The 27,182-nt window shown below is 37.0% G+C and overlaps 6 protein-coding genes and 1 pseudogene across 6 annotated transcripts; 4 read left to right on the plus strand and 3 right to left on the minus strand.

The window, feature by feature from the left end:
• The first annotated feature begins 2,234 nt into the window (after nt 1-2,234).
• LOC141590066 (uncharacterized) lies at nt 2,235-7,746 on the plus strand. Its single transcript, XM_074410683.1, has 6 exons — nt 2,235-2,286; nt 2,668-3,009; nt 4,512-4,635; nt 4,944-5,110; nt 5,448-5,794; nt 7,040-7,746. Exons 1-6 carry the CDS (start codon nt 2,235-2,237, stop codon nt 7,475-7,477), a joined length of 1,470 nt encoding a protein of 489 aa, XP_074266784.1. The 3' UTR covers nt 7,478-7,746.
• A 954-nt stretch (nt 7,747-8,700) lies between these two features.
• On the minus strand, nt 8,701-14,039 carry LOC141618049 (protein FAR1-RELATED SEQUENCE 5-like). Its single transcript, XM_074435193.1, has 3 exons — nt 13,663-14,039; nt 10,757-11,679; nt 8,701-10,200 (listed from the first exon to the last, which is right to left on the minus strand). The coding sequence occupies exons 1-3, from the start codon at nt 13,922-13,924 to the stop codon at nt 9,037-9,039; spliced, it is 2,349 nt and encodes a 782-aa protein (XP_074291294.1). The 5' UTR covers nt 13,925-14,039; the 3' UTR covers nt 8,701-9,036.
• A 1,595-nt stretch (nt 14,040-15,634) lies between these two features.
• Nucleotides 15,635-17,312, plus strand: LOC141614333 (beta-1,6-galactosyltransferase GALT29A-like). Its single transcript, XM_074433090.1, has one exon. The coding sequence runs from the start codon at nt 15,881-15,883 to the stop codon at nt 17,189-17,191; it is 1,311 nt and encodes a 436-aa protein (XP_074289191.1). The 5' UTR covers nt 15,635-15,880; the 3' UTR covers nt 17,192-17,312.
• Nucleotides 17,313-17,880: 568 nt separating this feature from the next.
• On the plus strand, nt 17,881-20,462 carry LOC141614338 (beta-1,6-galactosyltransferase GALT29A-like; annotated as a pseudogene).
• LOC141614343 (F-box protein CPR1-like) lies at nt 19,367-21,096 on the minus strand. Its single transcript, XM_074433098.1, has 2 exons — nt 20,961-21,096; nt 19,367-20,795 (listed from the first exon to the last, which is right to left on the minus strand). The coding sequence occupies exon 2, from the start codon at nt 20,722-20,724 to the stop codon at nt 19,657-19,659; it is 1,068 nt and encodes a 355-aa protein (XP_074289199.1). The 5' UTR covers nt 20,725-20,795; nt 20,961-21,096; the 3' UTR covers nt 19,367-19,656.
• Nucleotides 21,097-25,242: 4,146 nt separating this feature from the next.
• Nucleotides 25,243-26,626, plus strand: LOC141614349 (beta-1,6-galactosyltransferase GALT29A-like). The gene has a single exon (XM_074433102.1). The coding sequence runs from the start codon at nt 25,325-25,327 to the stop codon at nt 26,054-26,056; it is 732 nt and encodes a 243-aa protein (XP_074289203.1). The 5' UTR covers nt 25,243-25,324; the 3' UTR covers nt 26,057-26,626.
• LOC141590072 (F-box protein CPR1-like) lies at nt 26,416-27,015 on the minus strand. Its single transcript, XM_074410687.1, has one exon. It carries the CDS (start codon nt 27,013-27,015, stop codon nt 26,416-26,418), a length of 600 nt encoding a protein of 199 aa, XP_074266788.1.
• Between the last annotated feature and the right edge of the window lie 167 nt (nt 27,016-27,182).

Consider the following 27,182-nt stretch of genomic DNA (forward strand, 5'->3'; position numbering starts at 1 on the left):
CATTGAAAGTCTTCATTATTTTTATGTTCTTAGGAGAAAGTTTTCATTATTTGACTGAAAAAAGATCCTGAGGAGAAAGTCTTCATTATTTGACTGAAAAAAAAAAGACTATTTTCTACAACAAAGCGTCTTGCTTTTGACGGGCTAATCCCGCCACAAGCTGAAGACCTCTCACAAAAAGGGAGAGGGGATAAGGTCAGGCACCCCTCATGTGCTTCCCACTCACCTCTCAATGAGTATTTTGTGAGAGGAAACGGTATCCGTCACAAGCTTGTGACGGATATCGCCCGTCTTCAATGAGATTTTGTGTTTCTACAAATACATTGGTCTAGCAAACGACATGTATTTTATTTTATTTTTATGTTCTTGAGGAAGCAAGTTGAGTCGCGTTTCTCACTGACAAGCACGTTTGCGCAACGTCTAAGCAAATGGACCGTAATTGGTCGTTTAATATGTTTGTTGACAAATGTATATCGTCTTGAATCTTGTCGTGAATTTCAATATTCATACGGAGTAAGGCTTCTGTAGTTCTGTAAAACAGTTTTACAGAAATACATTGTAAAATTATACTATATCAAAGCTCTTATTGTCATTATAAGAAAATGGTGATTGGTAAAATTTATTTATGTGGAGTTATTTAGATAAAATTATCACTTGTTAATAATATTTAATGTTGTTAGGATTGGAATTTTACTTTGGATCGATTGGAGGGTAGGATCGTATCGGTAGAATCGGATTGTAGAATCGTAAGATCCTACAAACTCACTAAATATAGTTTTTTACGAGTATTTAGTAAAAACATAAATTTGAAAATCAAGACACTTATTTATTATATTTTATTATTCATAAAATATTAATTAATGATTTTACTATTTTAGTATCGTTGTATGAATATATTTTTACAACTTACACGAAATTTGGGTTTTACGATGTCATTATATTAAAATATATATTACTATTTTTCTTATGGAATCGAATTGTAGAATCGTAAAATCGTAAGATCGTATTATGATTCTATCTCTAGAAATTGTCAAATGAATTGGATCGTAAGATTCTACAAGCATGATAAAATCGTAGGATCTCGGATCGGTCAAGCATTTTTGGATTGTAAAATCGTAGTTTCGTAGGATCGAATCGGGATTCTGATAACAAATTATTCATTTATAGATAACGAAATATTTAAAAAATTCAAATTAAATCTTCAACATGGATTATGTACTCTATTTTAAAAATAAATACATTTAATTGAAGTGGAGTATAGTTTTTATATTTTGACCTGGTTCTTGACATTTTGATATGTTCAACACGTAATTACTTTTGTGTTCATTTTTCAAAAAACTGCGGTTAATCTCTGATTATTAATACTCCGTATAACTCCAGCTGTTTGTCGTTGACATAGCTTACACTATAAATAAATAAATAAATAAATATTGATGAGTATTATGGCTTCAGGAAATTGTAAGAAAATCTTAAAATAAAAATCTTCAATTTTGAGAAAATGATACAGTAACACTAAATATAAAATGTAATTTATAATTCATTATGTGAGACCGTCGTTTTAACACATTTTTCCTAAAATTAAATGGCATTTTAATATGTTATATTTCCGTCTCCGAGTAGTGCTCTGATTTATGACCCCGTCCTAAAATCGAAAGGTAGGCCAAAGAATTGCAAACAACGTGGGAGTCCAAAGTGGCATGTCAGCCACGGTGGCTGCTTTGTTGGACCAAAGCTGACTGTGTCTATGTGGCTTTTCTACTTTTTAATCTTAGATCTTAGATTAGTTTTAATTTTGGATTAATCAGTAACATCACATTCCAATTTACAATTAGTCTCTCTTGTGACGGAAGGTATCCGTCACAACGGAGAGACGGGTTAAATTCATACCATATTGTTGTAAATGGGCGAAATTGACCCGTCTAGCATTGGAAATGACAAAAATTGAAGAGAGAGGCGGGATTTGACATTTTGAATAAAAAAAGAATTTGTTGTTGGTTGGGTTTCCAAGTTTGACGGTTTTGCATCCCCTCTCTCATCAAAACCGCATTGAAAATCCCAGTCAAATAATTTCCTTCCCTCTCTCATCAGATTTTCTAATCATCCAAACCCTCTCTCTTGAAACCCCAGAAAAACTCAAAGATTCAATATCTTCATCATCATTCATCGTCTTCATCATCCCTGATCTGCAAATATATTCAATATCTTCATCATCATTATTCATCGTTTTCATCAGAATGGGCAAGAAACAAATGGCTAGAAGGACACCGCCGAAGAAAGCAATGGATGGTATGTTTTTTGTTTCGGGATGTTGATTTTTTTTAGTAAACCGAAAAAACAATTTCGTCTTCATCATTATTCATCGTCTTCATCATGTTTTTTGTTGAATAAAGCAAATGTTTAGTTTTTATTAATAAACCGAATAAACAGATTGTTGTTGATTAAAATGTGAGTATTATGACATTTTCGTCTTCATCATGATTGTTGTTGATGATTAAAATGTGAGTATTATGACAGTGTCAGATTAAACACTGTCAGATTATGGTTTAACAGTCAGATTAGGGTTTTACAATTATTTTGTTGTTGAATAATGCATGCATGTAAATTTTTGGTTGAATAATTTATTGTGTTTTACAAAATCTAATATTTCCACTATTGATGGATGAGTAGGTGATAAGAAAGGTAAAGGGAAGATTGCGACCTTGAAGGGAAAAGAAAAAGAGAAATCGGGGATTTCCTTTAGAGATCCGGTGGATACGCAAGAAAATGAAGAGATTGATGGTTCAGAGGAGATTTCAGACGAGTCGGAAAACAGTGAGGAGGAGGAAGGCAGTGGTCAGGAGGAGGACATGGAAGACAGTGATCAGGAGGAAGAAGGAAGTGATGAGGAAGATAAGCATGTGAAGGAGTCAGAGGATGGGGGTTTGGCAGACGCTCTTGAAAAAGTCGTCAAAATGGCCGCTGCTCTTGGTGTAAAGAAGAAGACGCAGGAAGAATCATCCGTGGTAAACGGTAAGCTTCATATGTGACCATTTTATCTGACGAATGTGATCAATTGAACTGCTAAATGTGCCCTGGTTAGCGTTATGTGGCTCTGTGAGGGTGAATTGAGGTAATATTTGTTGTGATGAATAAATGTAACTGTTTGTTAGGCTGGTCTGAAATAATATTGACAGGGTAACAGATATTCTAACACAAGGTGACATATTTGTCATCTTTAAAGTGTGACGACATTGTCTTGTGCTGAATAAATGTTAAAGTCTTAACATATCCTTTTGGCATGTATATGCGATGAAATGTGACCATCTTAGTGAAGGGTACTTAATTGAAACTGGTAACATCATCTGTATAACACATGGCGACATTATTAATCATTATTATGTGGCCATTTTTGTTGGATATTGTGACCATCTTCGTCAAGACTACATATAGCAACATCTGTATAAAACATGGTGACATTATCAAATGTATATTATGTAACAACTTTTCTTTAGAAATGTGACTACCTTGATAAAGCCTAAATATCTTAACATGGTAACATAATAGACAACAGAGGAACACACATGAATTAAAATCATAACATCTATAAAAACATGGTGACATTATTAAATCTATATTATGTGACCACTTTTGTTAAGAAATGTGACTATGTTGGTGATTTGTAAATATGTTAACATGGTAACATGATAGGCACTAAATGATGACACATGAATTAACATCATGACATCTATATTTAAAGTGGTGACATTATTAAATCTATATTATGTGACCACTTTTGTTAAGAAATGTGACTATGTTGGTGATTTGTAAATATGTTAACATGGTAACATGATAGGCACTAAATGAGTACACATGAATTAACATCATGACATCTATATTTAAAGTGGTGACATTATTAAATCTATATTATGTGACCACTTTTGTTAAGAAATGTGACTATGTTGGTGATTTGTAAATATGTTAACATGGTAACATGATAGGCACTAAATGATTACACATGAATTAACATCATGACATCTGTATTTAAAGTGGTGACATTATTAAATCTATATTATGTGACCACTTTTGTTAAGAAATGTGACTATGTTGGTGATTTGTTAATATGTTAACATGGTAACATGATAGGCACTAAATGATTACACATGAATAAAAATGGTGACATTATTAAATCTATATTATGTGACCAGTTTTTCGTAGAAATGTGACTACCTTGGTGAAGGCTAAAGATCTTAACATGGTAACATATGGTGATATTATAAAATCTCTAAATGTTAACATGGTAACATATACTTTAGCATTCAGCTGTAACCATCTTGCCTTATAGTACACATTCAAAAATGGTTATATTATTCTTCAGAGATGGTTACATCTGTAATATGTTGTGTGGTTACTATCTTACATGTAAATATGTATGTTTGTGTTTGGGGAGATTTGCATGCTAAAATGGTAACATAACTAGGCAGTATGGTGGCATGTTTTTGAAATTTACAAATTTGACCAATTTTTTGCACCAGATTCTCGAAAAGTAGCAGCTGTTGTGGAAAGACCGAAGAAGATGGAAGTTGGTCAGGGATCGAAGAGAAAGTTACCCGAGGGGGCAGTGGTTCAGAAAAAGAAGCGACAGAGGAAGGAAGGAACGTATGTTAACCATCGAATTGTATCTCTTCATGTTACAGTCTTCACTTCATGTTACCCATGTTATCTTTTTTCTTTAACGAGTAATTGTTTGTGTCCTATCATAGGAAAGTGAAGGCGGTCGAGGGACATGGATCACGGCGTCCCCGCATTATGTCATACTGACATTTATCGTCGGCTCGGAGGAAAGATGTGGAAGATATTGGGTTCGGAGGTCTTCTAGAGCTGAAGGCGTCTAAGTTTATTCATACCATGGTTGATTGGTTGTTGGAGCACTACGATACGCACACTAGGTTGATGTTATTCAACAGGTTTGATCGTTTCTCAATCAGTAAACATGATGTGTATGATGTCTTTATGTTACCATGTGGGGGTGAGGATGTGCCAACTAATAATGACGATAAGGAGCTATTGCACGGATGGAGAAAGAGGTTCGGTGCTTTACCGAACAAAGAAATAGTGTTGGACAAGGTTCGGGGTGAGATCTTTGCAATTGGTGGAAGGTGGACAGAATTTAAGAAAATGTTTGTCTTGTTTGCGGTGGGATCGTTCTTGGTCCCAACCGTTCACAATCGTGTTGACACTAGGTTGCTAGGGGCAAAGTGGAGGATGTTCTTTGCCATACCAAAGCCGGGATGGTGCTCTTACATCTTGGATCGGTTTGACTTTTTGTTGAATCATGGAAAGGGAACGACTCCAAAAGTATTGGGGGTCGCTTAATGTTCTTCCAGTTAGTCTACTTTCACCGAATGATTTGGAGGGGTGAGCTCGAGTTTTAAGATCGCCCTTGATACAACATTGGTCGTATGAGGCAGTGAAGAAGCGAGTTAAAGAGGAGTGCAAAGCTTACACCATCCATAAGGGCTTCGGGATAGGGGTGTTGGACCGGACCACGTATCCTATATCCCTTCATCTGGAGAAATCATTCTACAGACTACCGGTTGAAGGACTTGATCATGTTCCCCACCCTATCAGGCAGGAAGCAGCTCGTCCGGCGGAGAAAAGTACGATTGACGACCAGGAAGCGGAAGATATCAGGCAGGACGAAGCTCCTCCGCCGGAGAAAGGTTCGACTGCCGAGGCCGAGGGATGTAGGACTGTGTCTTTCGCACTACCAGATGACCTTCCTTCAGATGAGGATCTGCGCCGTCTGTACAATGACGTAAGTCCGACGACATCCATTTATGTTTGTTGCAGTCTGAGACTTGATAGCATGTTATGTCTTGAAATCTTTGAAATTGTCACATTTTTGAAACAATAGCGCCCATTCTGGTTTACTTATGAAATTGTCTTGAAATCTTTGAAATTGTCACATGGTTACATTTTTTCGGAAAATGGTTAAATGGTCACATTTTTAAAGTATAAATGGTCACATTTTTACTTAAGATGGTTACTTTCTAATCAACTTAGAAAATGTGACCCTGGTAGTTGTGATATGTAGGTGTTATAGTATGTAATGTGTGGACAGGTAGTGTGTCTTTAAACTATAAATGGTAACATTTTTACTTAAGATGGTTACATTCTTATATCCTTTCAAAATGTGACCCTGGTAGTTCTGATATGTAGTACTTTAAGATTAAAATATGACATCAAGTTCTGATTGTTTTTTACTATGAAGGGTGATATTTTGGCAAACCATGGTTACATTAAACTAAAAATAGTCACATTTTGACTTAAGATGGTTACTTTCTGATCTACTTTCAAAATGTGACCCTGGTAGTTGTTATATGTAGGTGTTATAGTATGTAATGTGAGGACATGTAGTATGTCTTTAAACTATAAATGGTCACATTTTTACTTAAGATGGTTACATTCTGATCTACTTTCAAAATGTGACCCTGGTAGTTCTGATATGTAGTTCATTTAGATTAAAATATGACATCATGTTCTGTTTGTTTAATACAGTGAAGGTTGACATTCTGATAAGGAATGTAACCATTCTTATGGACTGTGAGCATGTGACCATCATCGGTCAGATATGTAGGTGTTGTAGTATGAAATGGGGGAGAAAGTTGTCTGTGGGTATCTGTTTAAAATGGTTACATTCTGACTTATGATGGTTCCATAATGATTGACTGTTAAAATGTGGCAACGGTCGTTGTGATATGTAGTTTCATTAAGTACAGAAGGTTGTATGTGTTTAAAACTCAAAATGGTCACAAAGTGACTAAATTTACAGACATTCCTGTGGACTGATGACATGTTACCATATTAGATGTGATATGTAGGTGTTTGTTGAGCATTTAAAATGGTGACAATCTGTCTAAAGTTGGTTACATTTTGATTCAATGTTAAAATGTGAGCATAGTACGTGTGATATCTACCTGTCTTAAAAAGTGATATTAAAAGCTAGGTATGTTGTGCCAATGTTCAATGTGTTTAAAAAGTCATATTTATCCATGTACAGGAGCGAGTACTGAAATGGTACCAGACAAAGAGGAACCAGAGGTTGATTTCGCGCTTACATCGTGAAGTGGCAGCAGAAATGGTGGCGGATCCTCCATTGTCTCAGCAGGTGCGGGGACAGCAGAGCGAAGATGGTGAAGCAGCGGGTGAAGTGGAAGAGACCTTTACGCAGAAATTGGATGGTGACCCTGCATTTTATGCCGACTTTATTGCCATGCTTGATCAGGTGGACCAGGCTTTAGAGAATGTGGTTCTCCCGCCCTCTTTTTCCTTGGGGATAGAGGACATTGGCACACAGGCTCCGGGCCGCTCGTACGAGCTCAGGTACACTCGTGCTCGAGATCGTCCACAAGGTCTGGTTAACACCAGCTCTAAGGATGTCAGCCGTGCCCAACCCCGTCCAGTACCAAAGCCTGGGGGCGGTAAACCGAAGAAATGAAGTGGGGTCGCGTTAAGTTAATGTAACTGTCGGTTGTTAATAATGAAGACTTTTTAGTTTGAAGTAGTGTTAAGGATGTGTTATTTTGGGACTGCACTTTTTGTGCTTCGGGGTGTGAAAGAACTGTGAAACAGTCCTTGTTTTGTAAGCAACTACTGGACTACCTGCCCTATGACCTGTTATGGCTCGTGTGGTGGCCTTATTAATAGTAATGTAGTTATAGTAATATGTCCCAATTTTATTAACAGGTGTTATCATATAATAGACAATGTCAACAATCATAGTGCCATATGTCAGCAATCATAAGCCATATGTTACCATTTGTAACTAACATTATAATTCCTGATTTATAAGGTAAAAGGGTAACATTCTACCTTAAAATGACTACACATCTCTGCTTTATAAATTGTGTAAGAGCTTTTTTAAAAAACATTATAGGTCCTGATTACAATACATAAACTTTATGAAATGGTCACATTATAGACAATGCCAACAATCATAGTGCCATATGTTACCATTTTTATTTAAGTTAAAGGGGTCACATTTTAAAATGATAACATCTGTGCTTTATAACGTGTCAAAACGTGTGTAAAAAACACAACTTTATAAAATGGTCACATTATACACAATGGCAACAATCGTAAATCCATATGTGACCATTTTTAAGTAAGGTAAAAGGCTCACATTATACCTTAAAATGATAACATTTGTGCTTTATAAAATATGTTACCATTTATGTGAAGATTTGATATTTAACCATTTAAGTAAGGTAAAAGGCTCACAATATTGAGTCCTCAAATGTGAGCATGTTGTTTGATGTGTGTTAAAAATTACAAGAAGGGTGACAACTAGCGTAAATATGGTTACATTCTTATGGTTTATACACATGTGACCATATTTTAATGATATGAGGGTGTATGTTGACAACTAAAAAATAGGGACATTCACACTTAAGGTAGCAACATTTTTCAAGAAAAAGTATAAATATTTGAGTATGAAAAAAATAGTGAAAATGACATATCTGAAAATATTGAGTCCTCAAATGTGAGCATGTTGTTTGATGTGTATTAAAAAGGATGACAATTAGCCCAAATATGATTACATTCGTGTGGTTCGTACAAATGTGACCATATTTGCATGATATGAAGGTGTATGTTGAAAACTTAAAAATGGTGACATTCATACTTAAGGTAGCAACATTTGTAGAAGTTGGCATCAGAACTGTTAAGAGGAAACCCATATTTACAACAAAAAGATACATGTCCACAGGTAGAAAACAAACAACATAACACTGAAACTTAAAGTCAAAATACTTAGTTTATGACTACAAATGGTGACATTGATAGATAACTAAGAATGTCACCACCTTGTTTCCTATTTGTGACCAGTTTCTAGCATCATAATATGGTAACATGTATGAACGCAGATATTTCAATCTGATTTCATATATGTTACAGCTTATATGAGAACACTCGTCACCCAAAATAAACCGGTCTAACAAACAATCCATATTACCCAAAAAATTTCCCGAAAATAAGGATTGCAATGTACATGGTATGTCATATAAGACGCGGCACAGCGACGTACATAGTACTATCCCCTGTCCCAACTTCAGACCCTTTCTTAGCCTTTTTCCTCGTGCCCATGTTCCTTTTTTTTCGTTGACTACGACCCTTAGTAGTACAACGTACAGGGTCAAGAATAGGAGGCTCGGACCCATCAACGGTTGGTTCCTCTTCCTCCATATTAAGCTTAGAAAGTAACAATTCGACCTCCTCATTCGCTTTAATAAAGAGCTTATCCACGACACCTCTTGCATCAGAGACACTCTGACATTTGCTGATGAGATAGTTCATAGCCGTCAACATTGATCGACGCCAATTGATGGCGTCATGAGCGGCATTTCTGCGTATGTCGCTTGGCAGAAACCTCTCCCACACTATAGTCTTTGAAAATTTGGTCCATCTACGGAGTATGTACCTTTCCGGTATCTCGACAACAGAATGCATGTGGAGGATACGGATGATGTGACTGCAAAGCATACCCTTTACCTGGAAGTTTCGGCACGTACATTCTGTTAGCTGGTTCTTACAATCGTACGTCACATGATGGTTGTTCTCCTCTTGGGCAGCAGGGTAGACACGATACAACAACACCTGAGGGTCATCAATCGGAAGGATGACAGCACGAGTACCCATGGCAAGCGCGAATTCTTTCTCAAACACTCGAAACAGCTCCAATGTGTAAACCTGAGATGCATGTAGTAACAAATCCACTAGAGGGTACACAGAAGATGGAGTGGATTTTATACCGTTGAATTCTTTACGCTCTTCCTCACCCCGCCATCTTTTGACCGTGTTTTCAAATATCCCAAAGAATTCGGTAACGGATGTAGTCTTAGAAGCTTGAAAACCCATTGCATGGTTTGTGCTCTCACTCCTTTGGGACGATAAAATCCCGGCTGAAAAGAATTGATTGTTGAAAGCAGTGCTCCATTTGGCTCTATGTTTGTACAATCTCTTAAACCAATTATGGTTGACTAACCCATAATCTGACAACATTTTATGCCAAGTCTGCTCAAATTCAGCCTCATTGTAGCAACCATGAAGGCATTTGTTGAATAGATTTTGGAACGGACGATCACCCTTTAGTTTACCGAAGTGAGATATGGCGTTTTGTTGAATGTGCCACTGACATAGACGATGTCTGGATTGTGGATAAACCTGTCACCATTGTAACGTTATCAATATGAAGTGGTCTATAGAAAATATGATAAACTGTAACCATATTAGCATATATTTCTACAAGCAAAGATGGTCACATATATGGCATATTCTGATGACATGACAAAATGTGACAACATGTTACTATCTTAAGTAATGTTATTGTTAAGAAAGATGGTAACATTTGTGCTCTATAGACAATATGGAAAAATGTAACCATATTAGCATATGTTTCTACAAACAAAGATGGTCACATATATCGCATATTCTGCTGACATGAGAAAATAAGACATAATGTTACTATTTTAAGTAATGTTATTGTTAAGAACATTTGTGGTCTATACAATTTCGTTAAAATGTAACCATATTAGCATATGTTTCTACAACAAAGATGGTCACATATATGGCATATTCTGCTGACATGAGAAATAGGACATAATGTTACTATCTTAAGTAATGTTAGTGTTCAGAAAGATGGTAACATTTGTGGCGAAACATGGCGACACAATACAATATGACCCAGTGTGACCATATTAGTAAAACATAAACGTCATACCGTTTCAATTGCATTTGCTATTGCTTGGTCTTGGTCAGTGAAGATAGAGACAGGACGAACATCCTCACCCATGGATTCGTTGAAAACCTTGAACAACCACTCGAATGATTCTTCCTTTTCGTTCGACAGAAAAGCACAACCAAACATGACATTGGACCAATGGTTGTTAATACCAACAAAGGCTCCACAAATGAGATTGTACCTATTGGTTCGATAAGTTGTATCAAAGATTTTAAGATCTCCGTACAACAAATAGTCATCTCTCATCATCGCATCCCGCCAAAACAGGTTACTTAATCTGCCTTTTTCGTCAAACTGAACGCGGAAAAAGAAACCCGGCTCCTCCGCTTGCCTACTAGTCATGAGGTTGATCAAAGTGGCTGCATCGCCACCTTCAATTGATTTCATCTTCAATCTGTTAACGAAATTAATATGGTCTCGCTTTGTGTGACCGACAAACGAATCACCACCAGCCCCGGCCGCAGCAACCCTAAATTGGACTGAAGGAGGAACATGCGCTTCAGTCATTGCCTTTATTAACTCACCCTCCGCTTCTGAAATTTTGCGCTCCGACCTATGATGATGCTGCCACTGGACGGGTGTGAAAGGATGATTATGCTCAAGCACGTGCTGCACTACCTCCCATAATCCATCACCATTTACTTTTGTCCTAACACAGGCTGCACATTTACAGCGAGAAATTGCTGCGTTCCTACTACTGACTTCATTCCCGTTCCCATGTACACCTTCACAAGAGCATCTAAAGTATCTCTCAATTAGCGGCCTGTCTTTCACGTCAGCCCTACGAGATGTTGATTTCTTGATACTAAAGCCCTTGAGTTGCGAATGTTTCTTATACAAGCTGAAGATGTGCTCCCATTTCCTAGCTTTTATTCCAAGTAAACAACCTGATAAATCCGTACCTATGACAACATATATTAAGCATTGGTTAACAGGGGAACACTGAATGATAATCAACTTTACTAAGAATGTCACCATTTAAACATTGTTAACACACAACATGCAGTCACATTTCAGACAAAAATAACGACATATCACACATATAATGGTCACATTTTGGTCGTACATAATAAGGTTATCATATTATGTCAGAATGTAACTATTTTAAGTTGTAAACAAACAAAACATCCTGTCACCTTTCTTACTAAAACGTCTACATATCATAGCTATCCTGGTCACATTGTAACATTTAATGAAAATGTAACCAACTTTAGTCATAATGTCACCATTATATCCTTTTTAATACAAACATCAGTACGTAACCATTTTCAGTGAGAATGTAACCATTCTAAGTTGTAAATACACGCTTCATGTTGTCCGGTTGTTACTAAAACGTCTACATATTATAACTATCATGGTCACATTTTACAAGTAAATCAGAATGTATGCAGCGTTAGTCAAAGGTCACCATTTTAAGTTACAAAATTCTCTCAAATTTTATACTAAAACAACTACAAATCAAAAGTATAATGGTCACATTTAATAATACATCAGAAGGAAACAATATTCATGTAATGTAACCATTATAAGTTGTTAACACATACAATTTCTGCCACGTTTCTTACTAAAACGTCTACATATCATGGCTATCATGGTCACATTATAACAGAATATCAGAATGTAAACAACTTTAGTAATACTGTCACCATTTCAAGTTTAAAAATTTCTACCTAAAACGTCTACATATCATGAGTATCGTGGTCACATTATAACAGTATATAAAATGTAAACCACTTCAGTCATACTACCACCATTTTAAGTTTAATTATTTTTAGCAAAAACGTCTACATATCAGACCATCATGGTGACATTATAACAGAACAACAGAATGTAACCAAATTTAGTAACAGTGTCGCCATTTTAAGTTTAAATATGTTCCAACGTTTCATACTAATGCAACTACAAATTAGAACTACAATGGTCACATTATTCAGAAGGGAACCATATTCAGTCAGAATGTCACCATAATTAGTTATAAACACAAACTACTTGCTGTCAGTTTTCTTACTAAAACGTCTACATATCATGAGTATCATGGTCACATTATAACAGTACATCAAATGTAAACAACTTTAGTCATACTGTCATCATTTCAAGTTTAAATATTTTTAGCTAAAACGCGTACATAAGATAACTATCGTGGTCACATTATCACAGAATATCAGAATGTAACCAAATTGTGTTATAGTGTCACCAATTTAAGTTTAAATATGTTCTAATATTTCATACTACTTGCTGTCAGATTTCTTACTAAAACATCTACATTTCATCACTATCAGGGTCACAGTTTAATTTAAAGGGTAATAGCTAAAACAAATTAATGGGTTTTGACAAAATAATTCGTTTTGCTTAAGATGGCAACACTGAACCCTAAAATGGTGACACTATATCGTTACATGATAGTCTGTTGAAAACGAAATTTGTGCGTCTGTCAGGTTAGCAGCTGTAAGCTTATGCACGCTTAATCTTCATCTTCAACTCCAACAACATCAGAAGCTTGTCATTCACATGAAAAAAAAGCTCATTCTGTATCTAATGAACAAATACTTAATAAATTGAACGATCAAATCAGCGAAATGTAGATGTTTACCTAACACTCATAAACACACAAATCTAAATCGTAAAACATGAGTTTAAAAGAAAACATGGTAAAAAATATACCTAAAATCTCATGAACACAAGATGAACAACAAACTTCATGAATACTTCCCTTTATGCAAGTAAATATGAAAAATAAACCTAAAATCGTCCAACAAAATCATGAACAACACAAAGTTTGCAAATTTAAGCGAGGAAGTTAGAAAAAATAATGGTGACAATTTTATGATTATAGCAAATCGTCCAATCAAAACATCACCATAATCAAAACAAAATAAAAAACAAACCTTTGCTCATCAACATCGTCGCAAAATCATCGTCTTTACCATCAAATAATTCAATCTCAGGAGTCTCGTCATTACCAGAATCCGCTACAGGCTGTGCGGTCTCTGAATCAACAATTTGTTGATTATTATCATCGTCGTCTTTACCATCAAGTACTTCAAAAACGGCGGTCTCAACAATACTAGAATCTGCTGCAGGATGAACGGTCTCAAAATCAACAATTTGTTGATTATTGTCATCCTCCATTGCCGAGTTCTCCTCCATAACAATGGTGTTGTGAGAAATAATTTAAGCAATGAACATGATTGTGATAATTTGCATGAATATTTGATAATAAGTATGAATTCTTCTTTAGAAATCCATGATTAAACAATGGAAATTTGACTGAAAGTTTAGGGGGTTAGGGTTGAGGAAAGAGAAAGCATGGAGGAAGCAGTAGGTAATCCATCAAAAAAATTTTGGGACGTAAAGTGTGATTTGGTGTAGGAATTCATGCAAGATGGCATTTAATGCCCTTGTACCTTTTGTTCCCCACTCACTAATTTTATATATTATTTCTTGGCCCACCCATATGCACTACCCGCCCCATATAGACCAATGTGGTATCGATTTGCCCCGTCTCTTGTTTGTGACGGATAGCGTCCGTCACAAACAAGAATTTGTGTCCAATTTATGACAGCATTGGAATTTACAACGATTTACCCCACTAATGACTCTGTTCTTTTGGACTGTATTGAGCTGAACTGAACTGTATTGAGCTAAAGTGAACTATATAAAGTTAAAGTGGGCTGAATGAAGCCGAACTGAATTGAAGTTAGTGAGATGAATATAGCCTACTAAACTGAAGTGGGTTGAGCTGAACTGGACTGAATGAGAGCTAAAATTAAGCTAAAAAGAACAGAGCCTAATAAAGTAAAATCAATGTGAAAATTTAAAGACAATTTATTAAAGTTGTAACGTAGTAACATCACCTTCCAACTTTTCAAGTTGTTTATGACTGCTATATGATACCGTAAATTTGATTGTCGTGTTTCTGGTGTGTATTTAGTGTAATAGCTTACTTTGTATCGTTTAGGATATTGTAAGTTATCTCTTGACCGTACAAAAAAAAGTATATTCGTAGAGACGTAGAGTCGTAGTTGTTGTTAATGTGAAGGGGACGGTGGTAGTATGTTAAATTTTTTGTATTTTGTATTGTTAATAGTCTTAATACTATTAATATATGAGGTGGCGGATGAAATTTTCGAAATTTTTTGTTAAATTTTTCGAAATTTTTTCGGGGTGCCTTATGAAATTAGTCGTTCACCGCCTAAGTTCAAATCTTGGCTCCGCCTGAGGTGTATAATATTTTATAAGATACGGAGTATTACCGTTGTAGACCAGATTGGCGTATATGTGATCGTGCTAAATCAGAATGCAATTTGTTTACCTTGAACCACTGAACTCCAGTAATGCAGCATGACTTTGCTCATCAATGACAGTAAATGCTGAAAAAACCTTTGTTTATGAAATGACAGTTTACCTAGCTAGATTCTAGAATCACACATTTTCAATGACTTTCCTATCAAAAACTAAATGTATGCTGATATATTGACTTTCCTGACAAGAAAAATGCATTACTTAATTAATTCAAGACGATCTTACACAATCATCCTAGTTAAAATAGGAAAAAATTAAAGGAAGGTTTCATCCAATGCATCTATGACCTCATTGAATATCACAAATCATGTAAAACCGTCCTAGTGTTATAGTGACGGAGTCAGGATTTGACGTTAATTGGGGGGAGGATTCCAATAAGAATGACCTACTAAATTACTAATGTACTCCGTAATAAGGTAAATTAGAAAAATCAAAATTTCAAGTAACAATTTTTTTTTTTTTTTCATTATTCAGTAAGGACGACCTCTACTAGCCAACTCTTGACTCCGCCACTTCGTCTTACAGTATCTGATGTCTTACATGTTACACAATAATTGTTGTTATTATATAAATCATCCCTAGATCGGAATCTTTTCATTTAACTATTCAATTAACTTCTACTAATCATACACCCTAAGAAACAATCTTCAAATTTTCTCTCCAACCCAAAATTTCTAATGCAACTACAACAAGTTTGAAACTTTCAATTTTGCTACATTTTGTTGCATTATATAATAATTATTTTAAAAAGTTTTAAATAGTCAACTATAACTTATTCTTGGGTGTAAATTGCAGTTTTGAATGATTAAATGCAATGATGAACAGCATACTGCAAATCCCATTTACACAATTTATGCAAATAAATCACCTAAAACTTTAACATGTAATATCATACAGAGGTCTGATACATTTTCATCTGCAATGAAAAAATCATTTAGACCACATTTCATTGTTCTGCTGCTAACTGTGGCTGCTGCAACATTTGGTTGCAGGGTTGCAGTCAGAAACGGTTTCGGACCCGGGTACGTAGATGGGGATGTTAAGATCAGTTTTTGGGGATATGGGTCTGAAATGGATCAACCAGTGGATTTTCCATTGTTCAATTCTACATTGATCAAATTAGCTGAAGTTGAGGCCGGTGAGGCGAAACTGAGTACGGAAATTCAGCAATTGTTGGATGGTAGATTTCGTAATCTCATCCCGCAGCGTGGTAGGCCGGTTGTCACGATGCGTAAGTTCTCGAAATTAAGCGATGATCGTGACCGAATGTCGAGTAGTATGCCGGTGAATCTCCTGTTACCCGAATTTGCCAGGTTTCGGGATGAGTTTATGGAGTCGTTGCGTGATTGGGCTGGGAAAAGGAGATTCGAACCTGAGATTATGACGGAATTAATAAACCAAGTGAAAGTTCCGATTACCGGTTCAAAGAGGAAGTACTCGTCTTGTGCTGTAGTTGGAAATAGTGGGATTTTGTTGAATAAGGAATATGGAGGGTTGATTGATGCCCATGAAGCTGTGATCCGACTGAATAATGCTCGGGTTGGACCGTATCAAGAAAATGTCGGATCCAAGACGAGTATCTCGTTCGTAAACAGCAATATTCTACATGTTTGTGCAAGAAAAGATGATTGCTTTTGTCACCCTTATGGGTCTAACGTTCCGATTGTTATGTACATGTGTCAACCCGCGCAATTTCTAGATTATGTAGTATGCAACTCGTCTCATAAGGCCCCGTTGATCGTCACTGACCCACGATTCGACATGTTATGTGCTCGGGTTGTGAAGTATTACTCGTTGAAACGGTTTGCAAATGAAGGACCGAACAAGACAATTGAGGAATGGAACTCGGCTAATGACGGTTCTTTGTTTCATTACTCTTCCGGTATGCAAGCTGTCGCACTAGCATTGGGGATCTGCGATCGAGTCAGCTTATTTGGGTTCGGAAAATCGAGTCAGGCTAAACATCATTACCATACTAGACAGACAAAGGAACTGCGCCTGCACGATTATGAGGCCGAGTATGATTTCTACAATGATCTTGTGACGAAGCCACAGATGATTCCGTTCTTCCCTCAAAAGTTCGAGTTTCCTCCAGTCGTAATTTATCGTTGACATTTGTGGTATTTATCGATTGTATTATTTCGCCAATATATACCAATTTGTATAGAAACCGAAATCATACTCACCCATCAGAAGATTCATTCTATATACAATGCACATTACATTGATTTAATTCGCGGTTGCATCTTCTTCGCATTCATTTTGTAAGATCTCTGCAATGAAGAAATCAGAGATACGTTAGAATTAAAATACTACTCTGAATTGGAATTTTAAACTCAAAAATTACGCTATAATTAAAATAATGCTCGAAAAAATGGTACTCAAACAAAGCTCTAGTTGGGGTTCGGACTCGATTTTTACAATATGAGCCGAGCTTGATCATGGCTGAGCTCAAGTTCGGCTCGGTTACACCCCTGATCAACAACTTATCCATTAATGCAGCACGACTTTGTTCATCAATGACGGTAAATGCTGAAACAAATTTTTTTTATCTAGAATCACACATTAAACTATACTATAAACTTCTTACAGTATCAGAGGATCTTACACAATAATTGTTCCGAGTATTATATAAATCATCCCTAGATCGGAATCTCTTCATTAAACTATACTATAAACTTCTTCCACTAATCATACCTACTAAGAAACCATCTACAGGTTTTTCTCACCAACCAAAAAATTCTTATGCAACTTCTACAGTTTTTTCTAAAAATTTTCTGTTTCTTGTTTTATTAAAACATGTAAAGTTTGAAACTTTCAATCTTCTTACATTTTGTTTCATAATATAATCTATATTTAAAAAGTTTTAATTAATAGTCAACTATAGCTTATTCTTTGGTGTTAATTGCAGTTTTGAATGTTTAAATGCAATGATGAACAGCATCCTGCAAATCCAATTTACAGAATTTATGCAGATAAATTACCTAAAACTATAGCATGCAGTGTAATACAGGTCTGATATATATTTTCTTCTGCAATGAAAAGATCAGTTATATCAGTTCTTAGACCACAGTTTATTATACTGCTGCTCATTGTGGCTACTGCAACATTTTGTTGCAGGGTTGCAGTCAGAAACGGATTCGGACCCGGGTACGGAGATGGGGATGTAGGGGTTAGTTTTTGGGGATATGGGACTGAGGTGGATCAACCAGTGGACTTTCCATTGTTCAACTCTACATTGATCAAATTAGCTGAAGTTGAGGGCGGTGAGGCGAAATTGACCAAGGAAATTGAGCAATTGTTGGACGGTAAGCGGATTATGCCCGATCCCAGGATGCGTAGGTTCTCGAACCTTGGCGACTATCATGGTAGGACGTCAAGCGGGATCATTAGCCTCCGGTCACCGGAATACACCACTTTTAAAAAGGAGTTTAGGCAGTCCTTGGGTGATTGGGCTGGGAAAAAGAGATTCGAACCTGAGATTATGGCGGAATTAATAAACCAAGTGAAAGTTCCGATTGATGGGCATAATGGGAAGTACTCATCATGTGCTGTAGTTGGAAATAGTGGGATTTTGTTGAAAAAGGAGTATGGAGAGTTGATTGATTCCCATGAAGCGGTGATCCGGTTGAACAATGCTCGGATTAGGTCTTACCGAGAAAATGTCGGATCCAAGACGAGTATCTCGTTCGTAAATAGCAATATCTTACACCTTTGTACGAGAAGCGACGATTGTTTTTGTCACCCTTATGGGACTAATGTTCCCATTGTTATGTACATGTGCCAACCCGCACAATTTCTAGATTATGTAGTCTGCAACTCGTCTCATAAATCGCCGTTGATCGTCACTGACCCGCGATTCGACAAGTTATGCGCTCGGGTTGTGAAGTACTACTCTTTGAAACGGTTTGCAAATGAAGGATCTAACAGGACATTTGAGCAATGGAACTCTGCTAATGATGGATCTTTGTTTCATTACTCTTCCGGTATGCAAGCCGTCACATTAGCATTGGGCATCTGCAATCGAGTCAGCTTGTTCGGGTTCGGAAAATCGAGTCAGGCTAAGCATCATTACCATAGTAGACAGACAAAAGAGCTGCGGTTGCACGATTATGAGGCCGAGTATGATTTCTACCATGATCTTGCCAAGAAGCCACACGCAATTCCGTTCTTCCCTCAAAAGTTTGAGTTTCCTGCAGTCGTAATTCATCGTTGACATTGACATCACCTTTTTCGTGTTCCCTTTCTGGTATTTATCGATTGTACTTTTTCCCCAAAATATACCAATTTGCATAGAAACTGAAATTACATTGATTTAATTCAATGGTTACAGTTATTATCAAGAGAGATTTTTCACGAAAAAAACTTCGACAAAAAACAGGTACATTAGCTGTTAGCATAGCATAATTCTGAACAAAACATCAAATTTCATTCCCACAATCTTATCATCGTCTTGAGAGAAGATGCTGCTTTCACAATCTTAGTCTGATAATTCTTAACAAAACATCAAACTTCATTCCCACAATTTCATCCCTTCAATCTTGCCAAAAAAGACGTCATATATCATCAGGAATTTCCTAACGATCATCAAATAGTCTGCCACGAGGAAGTTTAACCATGCTCCTGCTGCACATAAACGCTTCAAAGCGCGAAAAATCAGGAACTCCATCAAATTTGGCCTCACTCATTCGACTATCTGCCCTATCGTACCAGTAAAACTTAGAACTACGACGCTGTCGGATTAAAACTTCAGCGGACCTACTGCGACTAGCAACCGGGATCACCCCCTCTTGTAAATTATCGGAAATGGGAATGCTAAACAACTTGAACCATGAATCTTGAACCCCATATTCCATCATCACCCACACATCGAAGCAAGAATCGACTTTATTTTCAAATGAGGCAGACAAAAGACCATCAAGTACCCCGAAATCAAGGAAGTAGTTCCTGCGGTTTTGATCATAATAATAGCGAGGCAATAGCACATCATCTGTCCATTTCATCTTACAAACATCAAAGCAACCTATCCTACGCTTACGCAACGAAGGACTCCAGAACACCCAATGCACCAAATAGTAATTAATTACAACCCCGTGATTATGCAATCCTTCCACTGAATCAGTAGGAAATTCGGTATCCAGTGTGGTACAAGAATTGGCATTCAAGCTATAAACCTTTGTTATCCGGGTATTAATAGCTTCATTGTTACGTTCATCAGAGAAACCCACGATTTTGAAATCGAGGTTAACAGGATCAAAGGCGAACCCTCTATTTCGACGTAGGTATGGCATGGGTACGATATCCCAGAAAACACGGGTTGTGGGATTCAGTAGTGTAGAGTAGATAGCCAAAACACCATTGCATGAGCCAGTGACGGACACTGTTTGGTGGTGCCAAGTGAAGGTAGCAACCGGGGTGGAAGAGTCAAGACGGTAGCAGAGAATGCTGCCGTCCTTAGGGATAACGAGGAGATCATCATCATCATCGGAGGAGCGTGAGTGGTAACAGAGATAGTTTTGAATGAATTTCCGAGATGAAATTAAGGTTTTAAAGTCTTTAGAGACGCCTTTGAAACGAATTAGTGATTTGGGAGGTAATCTTGGCAGAATTTCTCCCAAAATAATATCCTTCCCTAAACTCCACATTGATCACCAACCTTGTTCAAAAGTTTTTTAGATTTTACGGGAATAATTAAAGTTCAGTATATCCAAAGCCACTGCCATCGCCACGAGCCGAAACCGAAATCAAAATCAAATTCAACCATCATATTCCAGTACGGTGTCAATTGAACAATAACACAGTTGAACAGACGTGCAAATTGAATCCCAAAATAATTAAAAGTAACAATTAAACTTGAATTAGAAAAGAATTAAGAAAATACCTGTTGTCGATTATGGTGATTTTTAGGGTTTTGCTGCCTTTTTTTTCTCCTGCATTGCTTTTCCTTTGCTAAAGCTTGATTTTCCGACGGTTGAAGTAATGTGATAATAAAGGATTTGACTATCGGTAGTTTCTGCGGACATACTCAGTACTACCCTAGTTCTTGTATTAAAATAATCACAAAATCTCATTGAAAACGGGCGATATTTGTTACAAGCTTGTGACGGATACCTTTCCTCTCACAAAATGCTCATTGAGAGGTGAGTGGGAAGCACATGGGGGGTGCTCCACCTTGTCCCCTCTCCCTTTTTGTGAGAGGTCACAAGTTTGTGACGAAATTAGCCCGTAGTTTCCCTTAAAGCCGTGCCCCTTATTTTTTACTCCCTCCTATTCTAAATAACTGTCCCATTTGCCATTTCCGTCTATTCACATAACTGAACCATTTACCATATTTGGACATGGTTTTTACTTTCCTACCCTTAGCTCTTTTCTTTATTTACTACCCCAACCACTAGACCTGGCAAAAGCAACCCGACCCGATTGACCCGACCCGAAAAAGCTGACCCGAGACCCGAAGTGCCCGAACTACATCACCCGAATGTGACCCGAAAACCCGAATTAACCCGACCCGACCCGAACATGACCCGAGCTTCCTTGACCCGTACTGGCCCGACCCGAAAATGACCCGACAAAATATAACTCTAATTGAACCGAAAAGACTTGAAATGACTATTTCTCTATTATTCATTGACCCGAAAATGACCCGACCCAAAATGACCCGACCCGCTTGACCCGAAACAGACCCGACAACAAACCCGAAATAGACCCAAAACCCGAAAAGACCCGTCCCGACCCGAATTAACCCGAAATCAACGAGAAACCCGAATTGACCAGACCCGAACCCGACCCGTTGACCCGTTTTGCCAGGTCTACCAACCACTCATAACCCATCATATTCAATACTTTTCATTATTTAACTTATATATTCTTACCCCTATACAATAATTTTCATTATTTTAACTATATTCCTTAATTTTCGTGCCATTGTCCAAATAGGACACTTATTCGGAATAGGAGGGAGTATGTTTTAACAAACCCTACTTCTTAATCTAGTTTAACCCAATATTTTCTCCATTTTTCGTATTACTCAATACTTAAATTATAGAAGTAATTTTTATTTTAACTTAAGGTTTTAACTTCTATGTATACTTAAACTTTATAATATCTTTTAGTATAAAAGGTAAACTATCGATAAAATAAATAAAAATAAAATCACTTCTAAAATATATCAAGTGTGGTCTTTTATCGAAGGGAATAAAAGATTCGGAATATTGGTATACTTTATACTTTTTAAAAATTTGTAAAATTAAGTTTATATTCTACTCCCTCCTATTCACCATTTTCTTCCCTATTTCCTTATTCGGATTATTCGGGTTTTCTTCCCTATTTTCTTTTTTGGGTTGATTTGTGTGGTCCAAATTAAATTACATGTGGGGTAGTGTGTTTTGTGTGGTCCAAAATCACCTTCTTATTTCTTGTGCAAAAAGGAAAGGGGAAGAATATAGTGAATAGGAGGGAGTATTTAAAAGGAATAAATTATGAAAATTACTTCTAGCAAATGAAATTTGTCCATGTGTCGTAATGTATGTGGTTAGCTAGGAAAAAGAATAATAAAGGACAACAATGACGTGTGAATAACAATGCGTAGGCTCAAATTGGGTGCTCCTTTAATACGTTCCATGTAGTCTAAATTGGAACGCATAGACTGTATTTTGGTAAAATATGGTCTTCCTTTTATTTTGTTTTACTTTTATTTTTTTTAATTAGTTTTTGTCTTTATTCAAGATCTAGCCCGACTCAAACCTACTAATAAACATAGTCTTCTAGTAGAGCTGATCAGGTGCAGGCGAGCCCGCTTGGTTCATTGCGGGTTTGGTCATAAAAATAACTTGAAATACCGGGTAATGCTAAAAAAAACGTAGGTGCTCATCTATGGACATCTTTTATTCTTTTATGGATTTTTTCCCATTAATTTTCCATTGCATACCCTTAGAAAACAAGAAAGATAATTCTCTCTTCTCTTTTATTTTTCTATTCCTTTAACAAATTAATCAAAATCATACCAAATTCATCAATTATTCACTTAATTCATAAATTAAACAAGTAATGATTGTAATTCATCAATAATACATCAAATAATTTAATCAAAATAAACTAATTACAAATCCAACTACCCTAATTTTTCAATTAGGGTTTCATTCAAGATGTGGTAGTTGGGATGGCTAGAGTGGGTGCGACAGGTGGGTGGTAAGGGAGGAGGTCGGAGTTCTGACGTAGAAGGTTCGGCCTGTGGCAGCCATCTGGGGTTGGTGGTTGGTTGCTTGGTTGGTAGTAGTTGGAAGAGTAATTTCAGAGGATTTGATGAAGTGAAAGAAAATGGTAAATTTTGGGAGTTGAAATAAAAGGGGTAAAATGGTCATTTCCGTCTATCAAAGAGTAAAACTCGTCCGTGAATGAGCACCACCAAAAAAACAATTAGGTCCGTGAAAATTAATGACAGTATAAACTAAGAAAAATGTATGGGCCGGCCAGTTAGTCCACTAAAAAGGATATTTTCCTATTTTTTTCTACGTCAACTTTAAAAACATTTAAAAAATGTATATAATGATAAGCTAACTATTTTTTCATGTAAATTAAGAAAAAAGAAGATGGGCATAAAAAAATGAATTCAAAAACACATACCTATTTTATTCTTGGTAAAAGTCACTAGTTTCGTCGATTTCAAAAAAAAAAAAAAAAAAGTTGCTAGATTCGTTTAGGTTAACAACCAAATTTTGTTATAACTTTGAGCCCTCGGATAGGCCTATTGATTTTGATGGACAGGTATGCACAATCATACTAGGGCCAATAATGGACACGAATAATAAATTCAGGCCCTAAACCTATCCATAACCAGCCCAAGTCCGTCGGACTTAATTTAGGCCCGTCGAACTTCCCTATCTAGTATATCACCCCACCAAAGTTGGCGGGTGTAACCAAAGTTGGCGGGTGTAATGTATCAAAAAAAAAAGTTGGCGGGTGTAAGTGGTAAAGACTCTTATCTCTTAAGCAAGTGACCCCAACTATCGGTAGGGATACACCTGGTCGACACAAAAAAATGCACCCAAGAACTCTTTGAACATCACAAACTATAAAAAACACTCCGAATATTACAACCTATAAAAAACTATAGAAAACACACTTTGAATATCATAACCTAGTAAACTATTTTTATCGTACCATTGATGGAGCCAAGATTTGACCTATTAATATAATAACCTATAGTAAACCATTTTTATCGTACCATTGATGGAGCCAAGATTTGACCTATTAATATAATCACAAAATCTGGCGATATCCGTCACAAGCTTGTGACGGATACCATTTCTTCTCACAAAATACTCATGAGAGGCGAGTGGGGAAGCACATAGAAAGTGCCCCACCTTATCCCCTCTCCCTTTTTGTGAGAGGTCTTCAGCTTGTGACGGGATTAGCCCGTCACAAGCAAGACGTTTTGTAATATAATAAAGTAAATTTTATAACACACTGGCCTAAACCCTGAATCGGGAGCGGTCACTCACGATAACTCGTCAGGCTATGTACATGGCGAGTTATAAATTTGAGCCCTCAGATAGGCTCACTGATTTTGATGGACAAGTACGCACAATCATACTAGGGCCAATAATGGACACGGATAATAAATTTAGGTCGTAAACCCATCCATATCCGGCCCCCAAGCCCGTCGGACTTAATCTAGGCATGTCGGACTTCCCTATCTAGCATATCACCCCACCAAAGTTGACGGGCGTGAATGGTAAAGGCTTTCATCTCTTAAACAAGTGACCCCAGCTGTCGGTAGGAATACTCCTAATCAACAAAAAAAAAGCATCCGAACTCTTTGAGCATCACAAACTATAGAAAACACTCTTACTATTATTTCTTTTTCCGCTTTTGTGTTATGCTTTTATCAATTTTTCGTAATAAATGATTGACTACAAAATGATTTTTTTTAGTGAACGTGTCAGAGATAATTACTCCTAAATTTTTTTTTATGTAAAGACGAAAAGACTAATTCTATTTACTACGTCGACGAATAATAAAATTATCACTATATTTATTCCTTTTTCTACTCTTTTTCCAAGTGCAGGATAACCCAAAGGGGTTGTGGGATTTTTTCTACCAATTGGAGCCCTCCCTTCCCCACCCCCATGGGGATGGTCGAGCGGGATCATTAGCCTCCGATCACCGGAATACACCACGTTTAAAAAGGAGTTTAGGCTGTCCTTGAGTGATTGGGCTGGGAAAAGGAGATTCGAACCTGAGATTATGGCGGAATTAATAAACCAAGTGAAAGTTCCAATTGATGGGCAGAAGGATAAGTACTCTTCATGTGCTGTAGTTGGAAATAGTGGGATTTTGTTGAATAAGGAGTATGGGGAGTTGATTGATTCTCATGAAGCTGTGATCCGGTTGAACAATGCTCGGATCAGGTCTTACCGAGAAAATGTCGGATCCAAGACGAGTATCTCGTTCGTAAATAGCAATATCGTACACCTTTGTACGAGAAGCGACGATTGTTTTTGTCACCCTTATGGGACTAATGTTCCCATTGTTATGTACATGTGCCAACTAGCACAATTTCTAGATTATGTAGTCTGCAACTTGTCTCATAAATCGCCGTTGATCATCACTGACCCACGATTCGACATGTTATGCGCTCGGGTTGTGAAGTACTACTCTTTGAAACGGTTTGCAAATGAAGGATCTAACAGGACATTTGAGCAATGGAACTCTGCTAATGATGGATCTTTGTTCCACTACTCTTCCGGTATGCAAGCCGTCACATTAGCATTGGGAATCTGCAATCGAGTCAGCTTGTTCGGGTTCGGAAAATCGAGTCAGGCTAAACATCATTACCATAGTAGACAGACAACAGAGCTGCGGTTGCACGATTATGAGGCCGAGTATGATTTCTACCATGATCTTGTCAAGAAGCCAGACGTGATTCCGTTCTTCCCTCAGAAGTTTGGGTTTCCTCCTGTCGTAATTCATCGTTGACATTGACATCACCTTTTTCGTGTTCCCTTTCTGGTATTTATCGATTGTACTTTTTCCCCAAAATATACCAATTTGCATAGAAACTGAAATTACATTGATTTTTAATTCAATGGTTACACTTATTATCAAGAGAGATTTTTCACGAAAAAAACTTCGACAAAAAAAGGTACATTAGCTGTTAGCATAGCATAATTCTGAACAAAACATCAAATTTCATTCCCACAATCTTATCATTGTCTTCAGAGAACATGCTTTCACAATCTTAGTCTGATAATTCTTAACAAAACATCAAACTTCATTCCCACAATTTCATCCCTTCAATCTTGCCAAAAAAGATGTCATATATCATCAGGAATTTCCTAACGATCATCAAATAGTCTGCCACGAGGAAGTTTAACCATGCTCCTGCTGCACATATACGCTTCAAAGCGCGAAAAATCAGGAGCTCCATCGAATTTGGCCTCACTCATTCGACCATCCGCCCTATCGTACCAGTAAAACTTAGAACTACGACGCTGTCGGATTAAAACTTCAGCGGACCTACTGCGACTAGCAACCGGGATCACCCCCTCTTGTAAATTATCGGAAATGGGAATGCTAAACAACTTGAACCATGAATCTTGAACCCCATATTCCATCATCACCCACACATCGAAGTAAGAATCGACTTTATTTTCAAATGAGGCAGATAAAAGACCATCAAGTACCCCGAAATCAAGTAAGTAGTTCCTGTGAGTTGGATCATAATAATAGCGAGGCAATAGCACATCATCTGTCCATTTCATCTTACAAACATCAAAGCAACCTATCCTACGCTTACGCGACAAAGGACTCCAGAACATCCAATGCACCAAATAGTAATTAATTACAATCCCGTGATTATGCCATCCTTCCGCTGAATCAGTAGGAAATTCGGTATCCAGTGTGGTACAAGAATTGGCATTCAAGCTATAAACCATAGTAATCCGGGAATTAATAGCTTCATCGTTACGTTCGTCAATGAAACCCACGATTTTGAAATCGAGGTTAACAGGATCAAAGGCAAAGCCTCTGTTTTGACCTATGTATGGCCTGGGTACGATATCCCAGAAAACTCGGGTTGTGGGATTCAATAGGGTAGAGTGGG

Source organism: Silene latifolia, chromosome 1 (assembly GCF_048544455.1).
Source record: "Silene latifolia isolate original U9 population chromosome 1, ASM4854445v1, whole genome shotgun sequence".
Classification (NCBI taxonomy): Eukaryota; Viridiplantae; Streptophyta; class Magnoliopsida; order Caryophyllales; family Caryophyllaceae; genus Silene; species Silene latifolia.